The sequence below is a fragment of the Chenopodium quinoa genome, unplaced genomic scaffold (assembly GCF_001683475.1).
Source record: "Chenopodium quinoa cultivar QQ74 unplaced genomic scaffold, ASM168347v1, whole genome shotgun sequence".
NCBI classification, from domain to species: Eukaryota; Viridiplantae; Streptophyta; class Magnoliopsida; order Caryophyllales; family Amaranthaceae; genus Chenopodium; species Chenopodium quinoa.
The window spans coordinates 2723220-2732500 of record NW_018743669.1 but is presented as its reverse complement, the minus strand read 5'-3'; the positions used below and the strand labels follow the sequence as shown (position 1 = coordinate 2732500).

Below are 9281 nucleotides of genomic sequence, written 5' to 3'. Positions count from 1 at the left end.
CTTCGGCAGTACTTTTTCTCTCTCATTCTCTGTTTTTTTGTCTTGATTGTTTTTTATGTGATTGTAGTTTTTAATTCATTACTACTTGCTTTATTTTTAGGGCTTTATTTCATCTTACCCTGGCAAATTGATTTAGAGTTTGGATTTTGTGAATCGTCTGTTTGTTTCTCTTGATTTACCTCTTTTAATTGGTTAATTTTAATGTACGAGAACAATTGAGGTTTCAATTGAGTAAATGTTTGGGGATATGATTACTATGTGCTATTGTGGATTTTGGATCTGGTTGTTGGGGGAGAGAGAATTGGTTAGTTTTGATGGTTCTGTTTTAGTAAGGGGAATATCTGCTTTAGTGATATTATTACTTTGGCACGCAGTTTAAGGAAGAAAATTATAAGTTGATACATTTTAAATTTTATATCTTAATTCATCCATTTACATAGTCTACTCACTTCCTCAAATAGCTTGATGAAAAGATGTGTTGCAAGTGAAAAAAAAAACAAAAAACAAAAAAAACACACACACACACACCTGTGAAAGTAATAGTTTGCCAAATATAGAAGTGAAACACTTAAAAAACGGAGGGAGTTATGCAACATATGTCAAATATCTAAGTTTAGAAGATCTACGTTATTGTACATGAGTATTGCCCTATTAGGTATAGGTATGAATCATATATGGGTTAGATTCACTATAGGTGCGGACCGTGTAGTTGTAAGGAAAAAGTATCAGATTGGTATAAGTTGAAATATGCAATAATGTAATCCTTTCTTTGTTTACAATAGCTTCATCACTGTCTATGTCCTTAAAGTTGTGCTTCTAGATGTATAGGAGTAAGTCATTTGATCACCACTTAGGGGGCACTTGGAATGGGGGTAATAAATTAAGGGGGGTAATAAAAGTCAAACTAGGTAAATTATAGTTGATTAGAGGTATTATTGTAGGGAGACAAGGTGTTTATAAATGAATTAAGGTTATAATGACATAAGGAGGGTGGGTAACCTATTGCCCTCATTTTACCATCGCTATATAAATCTTCTTACAATCACATCATCACTAGTTCTCCCTCTCCTATGTTTAATTTTGCTTGCTTGGACTTTTATTACCCCTTAATTTAATACTCCCAATCCAAGCGCCCCCTTAGAGTGTAACACAATGAGATGGTGATGTCCTAGCTGGTCGCTACACTTGGTTGGAGGAAGCGGAAGTCATTAGTAGGTGAAAGAGGGAGGAGATATGGAGGGGAAGATAGTGTAAACAGAAGAGGACAAAGGAGAGAAGAGGTGACCATCATCTTTTTTTTTTCTTTTTTTTATTTTTTTTTTAATTCTAGAGCTTGTGAGTTTATATAATAAAATAGTCCTCCTATCTTGTAAGTAATTTAAGTTTAGGGTTTTTCTTTCCCCTTTTTTCCCAGGTATTAGAAGAAAAAATCATTTTGACCTTGCCTTATGATACACTATACTTTATTACTTTTAATAGAAGAAGATATCATTTTGACCTTGCCTTATAATAAAAGAGTTCTCCTATCTTGTAAGTAATAGGACTATAGGAGTATTGTTGGTCAGCCTTGCCAATTTATACTTCAGTGTCCTTTATTAATTTCAACATGGGAAGGGTAGGTAGTTATTTTGGTCTTAAATAGAAGGTATGGTGTCTTATGGTGACAACCATTTTTGAAGGTTCTTTTTTTTGGAATTATTGAATTCATGTCTGCAAATCTGCGATAATTGAAGTCAAGCTCATCTTTGAGGTTATCCATACCCCTTTGCAAGTATTCTAGCAGGTATTCTATTGCTAGCAGCTAAGCACAAAGCAAAGATAGGGCTTGGGATTTTTTGTCAGTTCTTGTCTTCCCTAGATTAGAGTAGACCATCTCTTATTGGTGGATACAGTTTACTGTTTACACATAGTAAGACACTTAGGAAACTATTTCTTTTGAAATTGTTTAATGCACAATATAAGCACAAATTGAAGAGAATGGAAAAGAAAGTGGGATGGGCAATGGCCTACTGAACTAAAAAAACTATTGTCCATCTTACTCATCTTTCACACAACACAAGATTTGGATCTTGAAACGGAGTAGCTTAAAAGCCACTTACTCATTGAAAAACATCGTCTTTCTCAGACAAAAGAAGCAAGCCATTACCATCTGTATATGTTGATGATTTCCCATAAGTTTCGTCACATTCAAGCTTTGTGTAGCTGTTTTGTGTTCCTTGGCTACCAAGACCAATCCCCATCTATAATTCCAATGCCGTATCAGCCATCACACTCCCTTTCGTCTTCCTGTAATTGATGATAGTATTAATAATTGAGGTTTCTGAATGTTAGCAAAGTTATTCAAATCACTCTCTTTTACCACATGTAACATCTAACCATCTATATATATTTAGAGCTGTTGATTTTCCTAAATCATAAAAGGATGTTGTTATTCTTTTTCTGGAAGTATTCTGTGGTATGGTCGTACCCCTACGGCCCTACCATATGCCTTTGACATAGTCCCTGCAGTGGTTATATTGGACTTTGGGTGTATGGCTGATTAATTTTAAAGCTGGAACAAGATTTTTATCTCGCCTACATGATCCTCTCTTTCCATTCCCTTCTGTCTAATGCTATATGTTTCACAAACCCAGCCTCTTCATGTAATTAACTCCTTCTATTCAAGGTGATCTTTGGTTTTCCCCTTTACATTCCATATTGGTGTGTCTTTTGATCACTCTGTCTGTCTAATATGCTCAAGCCAACGCAATATGCAGCTCCAACTTTCCTCCTATGATCTTCATCTAAATTCTGTCTTTTAAGGCATACAATTTATCTCAACATATGCATTTTTGCTATTCTTGCTTAAAAGGATCTTTCTTGAATGCCCTTGTTTGACTTATAAACCCTGGTGTGATCGCCGTATGATGCTTTATCAAATGTATATCTTCCATGATATGCTAGGTCACATATTACCCTTTGCTCTCCATTTGAGCTAAGAGTTGAATCAATGCCTTATCAAATGTATAGCTTCCATGGCAGACCGTTCTGGCATAAACCCAAATTGGTTGTGTGAGATCCTCGTATATTCCTCATTCTACTGTCTGTCATTCTCTCCCATAATTTTATGGACTGCTGATGAGTTTTATACCTCGATTGTTCACCCAATCTTGAGCCTCCCCTTAATGTAATGTTCCTCGTGGCATTTTGTTAGAGAGTGTAATTAATGAGGGTTGAGGGGTAGGGTAGGGGCAAAAATGGTGTTTCAAATTAAAATGATTATGCAACTCAATTAGGTGATCTACATCATTCATCTGTTTTATCCCATAGTTTCCAGAAGACTTTGCATTTGTTACAGTGCATTTTTATGTGTTGTGTGGGTGTATGTGCACACAAGTTGGGAGGTGTAGAATGTCTTTTGTGACTGCCGTTCTGTCAGTTAGACAAATGTGAAGGCGTGGGACAACTTTTTGGACTTTTAGTGCTCTTTGATTCCAGAGGTTGATCTTAGGGAGGAGTTTTTTTGTTGACTTTAATCCTTACGTTAATTAAATCCCGGATAGACAATAGCAAAAGAGGTTGTACAAAGTAAAGGGAGTGAGTTCTTTCCATGATATATGTTTTTACTCCTCTAGACGTGCTATAAAACCTTGTGTTGGCTATTGGATTTTTTTACCTAGTCTCTATTTTGTTGATCATGTTATTGCATTGCAATTGCAAACATGGTAATAGAGCTGCAAAAGTGAGGGATTGTGTTGTGTGTTGTGGTCATTGTGGCATCAATTGACAAATTGGAAGGATTCCGTGCTATCATTGGAATTTAAGTGTTTGTTATCTTGTAGATTGTACTAGAAAATATCATTTGCAGAGGGTTGAGCGGTATTGTGAAAAGTGAGACACTAATATTTCTATTAATAAGCTTATCCTTAAAAATGTGAGTCTAAAGTTTTCCCTTGTGAATTTCTATAGTATGATATGTGAATCAACTTTAGGAATGGCTTGTGATTTCTTATGCAGTAACATAAGGATTTATAATGGACTTCATTGTTTAATTTTAAAGGCCTCTATGAATGGAATTTACTTAGATTAATCCTTTGACTAAATTTCAGGGCAAAGCCCTACTGTACTTATGAATGGATTAAAGTTCTGATTGAAAGTTATTATTCATAATTTGCATGGAGGCTCAGCCTCTTAGTTCTGATTGAAAGTTATTATTCATAATTTGCATGGAGGCTCAGCCTCTTTATCTTGTCTTGTACTTATGTCCTTGCTCTATGTCTTCAACCCTTTAGCTTTCTGCATAAGTTCTTCATCACTGTGTTTGAATTACTAGTTCTTGTAGTCTTTTCTTATCTGTCTTTTTGTTGTTTGGTAGGACGTATCCCATTCTCATATTTAGAGGAGATTCATATGCGGTTCATGAAAAATTATAGCAAAATAGCCCAGCATGCACCTGCTTACGCTGTGAACGATGAGTTTTCAAGAGTTTTGCATCAGCAAATGGAGTTCTTTTCCAGCAGCCCTTCAGCAGATACTATAAATCGTGTCAGAGGAGAAGTTAACGAGGCAAGTTTTGTTTAGGTTTTAGCATTTTTGCTAGTTTTCAATATTTACTGTTCTCCTTATTGCTTCAACTCATTTTGATGTGATGCACATATTGCGTCATTTATTGCAATTTGTGGAGAAGGCTTGCTAATTGTTATGCAGAAAATCTTGCTTGCTCTTATTGAATCATTTTACCATTAATGATTATTTTCTTGGTTGACTGGGCTGGAGTAAGACCCTTTTGTATGATCCCCATCCATCTTCCATCAGCATGAGAGCTGAATATGGGTGTATCCTTACAATTAGCATGAAAAAGCTTATTTGATTGTGAAAGTTATCTTCATATCTATTTTTGTTGGTTCTCAATGGTTAGGATTTGTGTGTAATTTTTATGAAGTCTTCCTTTATCATTAACAAACAGGACTTTGATTACTAACGAGCTATTTTATTTGTACTGTACATTTTCTGAAAATTTATTGGTTTGTCCAGATTCGGACAATTATGGTAGAAAATATTGAAAAGATACTGGAGAGAGGTGACAGAATTGAGCTTCTTGTAGATAAAACTGCAACTATGCAAGATAGTGCTTTCCATTTCAGGAAACAGTCAAAGCGTCTTCGTCGTGCCCTCTGGATGAAAAATGCCAAGTTGCTGTAAGATTTACTCGCCTTTCTAGTTTCTACAAAGTTCTTACATGTCTTGAATCAAATTTCATTGGCCTCAATTGTGTGTAAAAATAAAGTTATAGACATAGGTAATATGGACTATATGGTCGTGTGTTGTGGGGAGGAAGAGGGTACAGGGATCCATTTGATGTTTTAATTCTTATTCATGCTGATTCTTTTTTGGTTTCCCCGGACAAAGTTTGTGCGTGAGGTTTAGATGCAGTTGAAACGTGATCTTTGTTTGGGTTATTATAATAGAACATTGAAAAATTTGCAATGAATTCAGCACCTCATGTTTGATAGTTAAAAACGACAACCAGAGCATTGAATGTTCCAAGGCTTAAGTTTTACAGTCTCTAAGGCTCTAAGCTGATTACCATTGTGACAGGCTTTCTAACGTCCTTGCAGGCTTTGGCTGACATGCTTGCTGGTTGTACTTCTATTTATTATAATTGCTGCTTGCTGCGGAGGTCTTACTCTGCCAAATTGCAGAACTTAGCTAGTTGTCTTGCTGGCATCAGTTCTGAAGTTATTCACAGGTCTTTGTCAGTTGTTTCTCTCTCGTAAGAGAGGCGATTCTGCGATTGTGTTACCCTACGTGTTTGGAAAAGATGTTTTTGTTCCTCTCTGAAAGTCTGTACAAAAAGGGATTTACATTTGTACATTTATCAAAGTGCGTGCATGTCTCATATCTGCTTGATTTACACGAAAAGTTGTTTAATACATAGTATGTAAATATGGATCGTTTCTGCAGTTGTCTTACTTGTCTAGATTTCTTCATGATAACAAGCACATTTGGCTGCAAATGCTATTGGATTTCTGATTTTAAAATACCCAGAATATGTGCTCATTGTTCTTTGGCCCTGATCCCTGAAATTTACATTGGGTTTTGTTGCTTATGCTCGACTTGGTTCATTTCAAATTATATTATTTTATAGTTTTGTGATTGTGTAAATGTGTAATGCCTTGAATTATTGATAGAATTTTGGGATAAACTTCTTGCTCTAAATGACGAATTGTAACACATACTCCGTATCATTTATATTAATTATGTAGAGTAGACGAGTAGTGTTCTATATTAGTAAATAAAAGTGGTCAAAGCTAAAATATAGTGTAAAAACAGTTAAAATGATGCATTTATCCTTGAAAAAAAAAAACGGAGGTACTAGCAAAGTAGCAGCTAGATCGGATAGGAATAGTCGCTAAACAAAGTACTAATTCATCATATATGATCATTTGCTGCAAAGAAGTCTTGAATACTCGTAGTTAAAGAGAAAATCACTTCTTTCTTTTGATGCTTCTAGTCTTCTACTGCCTTTCTCTGCTCGGTAATCTTCTGTGAGATTTGGTATGTTAAAAGAAACAGCCCCCAACTTGTCCTGCAGATGCAAAATGATTAGCATATCCTTCAATATATTGGCTATTTAGAATCCTGATCAAAACCGACCTAGTTGTTTCCAATCACTGAAGAAACCATCTTCAGCGAGCTCAAACTCAGAGTTGTAGCTGCTTCCAGCTCCAGCCTCTCGGACGGTCCCCTGATCATCACACCTTGAATTAAAGCTGTCAGTTGAGCTACTTTTCTCCATTAACAACGGTGTGGCATCAGCACTTTGTGACCCTTTTCCACTCGCTTGAATAGCTTGGTAATTTTGAGGATTTAAGTCACTTAAGATTGTTCCTGGTGGCCGTCGATCAAAAGCCCGAGCACACCCAGAGGTTATATAAACCCTGCACAAGCTAAGCCCATGCTTCAGCTGCACCAATTTTGGAAGCAATATGGTTTAGCAAAAAAGAAAAGGAAAAAAAAAAAAAAAATAACCAAACAATAGGACTAATACAATAAAGCTATCCGATCCACCGCTCAATCCGGCCCCTAAATCTAAATAAGTCAAAATTTGATCAAATTACACAATTATTGCATATTATATCTATTAAAAAAATATATCAATTTGGGTCTTATATTAATGTGCATTTTTTTAAAAGGTAATTTTCATAATTATGTTTAATACAAAATTAAAAATAGTTAATCATGAAGAACCCATATCAATTTTTTTTCTTTTAATCTTGTGTGAATAAATAATGAGGTCATGAAATAGGATAATTTATTATACATAGCCTTAGAATATGTAATTAAACTTGACGAGTATTCAAGGATAATACGTAGTATATTATAAAGTACTTGTAGTCTATGCATTATTTTCTTTCTACCCTCTCCCTTTCTATCAAATTCGCATTATTTGCATCACTTGATGATATGCGAATTTTCAAAAGAGTTTTTGCTCTAGTATTATATTGCGTTGGTGCAGCAATTAGATGATTAATTTATTTTGATAAAAATACAATAGAACTATAAAAGAAATATAAATAACAACTGTAGTAAATAATACAAATAAAACGGAGGAACTCGAGGGGAAGTATTAAAACAAAAGGTTAAGAAGTTTAAATCTAGGAGGTGTCACTTAAGAAAAAGGCAACTTGACACTTCAATTAAATGAATGAACAAGTAAAGAGAAGTACTGAAGTAGTCGTATATATATACAAGTATATATTGTGGTACCTCTGGAATAGAAGTTGTGATAGATGATGCATTAATAGTTTGAAAGTCTTGTTGCTTAATAGCCTTATATTCATTCATTTTCCACTTGGTTTTCCTGCCAATAGGAGCTTTGCCCTTGTAAAACACCAGGGTTTTCTTCACTCCTATAACTTTGTTCTGTGATGAGTAAACGTAGCTTGGTGAACCAGTGGCCTTCCAATAACCAGAAGCAGTAGTCCGATTAGGCCTCCCTCCTCTCGCTTCTCTCTCCTGCTGCGGCGTGAAGAAGAACCATTGCTCGGTATCCCTGTGACATAGCTCCCCTGCTAGCCCTGTCATTTTTTACAAATACACAGATTAGAACTGAATGCTTATTAATTAATACGAAGTACTACGTATGTATGCATAATGCACAACAAACTAACATTATTATTACCACTATTTTATATTATTTGCAACTTTAAGCCATTATCTGTGAGATATAAAACATTCTAAAACTGCAAATACTAAAAAATGGGGATAGTATTATGTATGCACAGTACCCAAAATGACACTAAAAATGGGGATAGTATTATGTATGCACAGTACCCGAAATGACACTTTGATGAATGAAGATAGAGGGTGAACTAACCTGGGAGCTGAGAGGGCTCAAAGTTGTAGATATCAATGGAAGGGATGACGCGGTGTAGGTCCGGTCTTTGGCTATTGTGGAGGTAGAAGGCGATGAGCTCTTCTTCAGTTGGGTAGAACCGAAAACCAGGTGGAAGTTGCTCCATTTGTACTAAATAAATCTCTTTGTTATATTATCCTGTAATTTTATTTGGTATAAGTAGATAAAAAGATTACAGAGGATTAAGTTTGCCAAGATGATTTATAGATTTTGTCCCTTGAAATTTCTACGCGGTTATGTGAGAAGAAAATGCTGTTGTGAGTCTTGTCCTAACATCACTAATTACTTTTTTGAGGGGGTTTATCAAGTCTTTCTTTGAATTAGTCAGACTCCTAATGGGCTTCTATACTTCTATACTAATCAGCTAAGGGGCCCTTCTCCCGTGCACTCCTTTTACTTGTAATTGGGTTTCCGATGTTTCAAGTCAACAAATTAAATGATGGATTCGTGGAGATGTAATATGATCATCAGCCCAAATCATCAACAAATGTCAACTAGGCCACCTCAACCAATTTGGAGGCCCTAAGCAAATTTCACAACTGACCGAGGTTTCCAATTAATATATACTCCCTCTGTTTAGCAATATTAGGGTATGTACAATGTTTTAGGAAAAGTAAAGAGTGGGATCAAAAGAAAATATTCTATAATACTACTTCCTTTGTTGTTTGTTTTTTTTAAATTACATCAATTCGATCCGCATCGGGACATTACTATGACCATTAATAATCTTTAATTTTCTATTGATAAAAATTGTAATAAAATTAAATTATGCAAAATTAAATTATGAACGGTAGACATTGTAACGAATTTAATGATATACTCCCTCTGTTCTGTTAATATTACAACAATGGACTTTTTGCATTATTAATAGAACAGAGGAAGT

At 35.1% G+C, this 9281-nt stretch overlaps 2 protein-coding genes across 2 annotated transcripts in view; one reads left to right on the top strand and one right to left on the bottom strand.

The window, feature by feature from the left end:
* Nucleotides 1–5839, top strand: part of LOC110683605 (vesicle-associated membrane protein 714-like) — a 6168-nt gene extending 329 nt beyond the window's left edge. The window contains exons 1-4 of the mRNA XM_021860006.1: nt 1–8; nt 4355–4545; nt 5014–5177; nt 5598–5839. The exon at nt 1–8 is cut by the window's left edge and continues 329 nt beyond it. Coding sequence (XP_021715698.1) covers nt 1–8; nt 4355–4545; nt 5014–5177; nt 5598–5688 — 454 coding nt within the window. The 3' untranslated portion in view covers nt 5689–5839. The remainder of the gene's footprint in view (nt 9–4354; nt 4546–5013; nt 5178–5597) is intronic.
* A 265-nt stretch (nt 5840–6104) lies between these two features.
* LOC110683604 (NAC domain-containing protein 90-like) lies at nt 6105–9225 on the bottom strand. The gene is made up of 4 exons (XM_021860005.1): nt 8360–9225; nt 7750–8060; nt 6637–6946; nt 6105–6568 (listed from the first exon to the last, which is right to left on the bottom strand). Exons 1-4 carry the CDS (start codon nt 8502–8504, stop codon nt 6543–6545), a joined length of 792 nt encoding a protein of 263 aa, XP_021715697.1. The 5' UTR covers nt 8505–9225; the 3' UTR covers nt 6105–6542.
* Between the last annotated feature and the right edge of the window lie 56 nt (nt 9226–9281).

Bases quoted from the DNA above. Each gene is read 5' to 3' on its own strand.
- LOC110683604 (XM_021860005.1), bottom strand. From the start codon at position 8,504: ATGGAGCAACTTCCACCTGGTTTTCGGTTCTACCCAACTGAAGAAGAG. The intron at 6,947-7,749 runs GTACCACAATAT...AAATTGGTGCAG, and splicing joins TCACAACTTCTATTCCAGAG to CTGAAGCATGGGCTTAGCTT. The intron at 6,569-6,636 runs GTCGGTTTTGAT...TTGCATCTGCAG, and splicing joins CAGTGATTGGAAACAACTAG to GACAAGTTGGGGGCTGTTTC.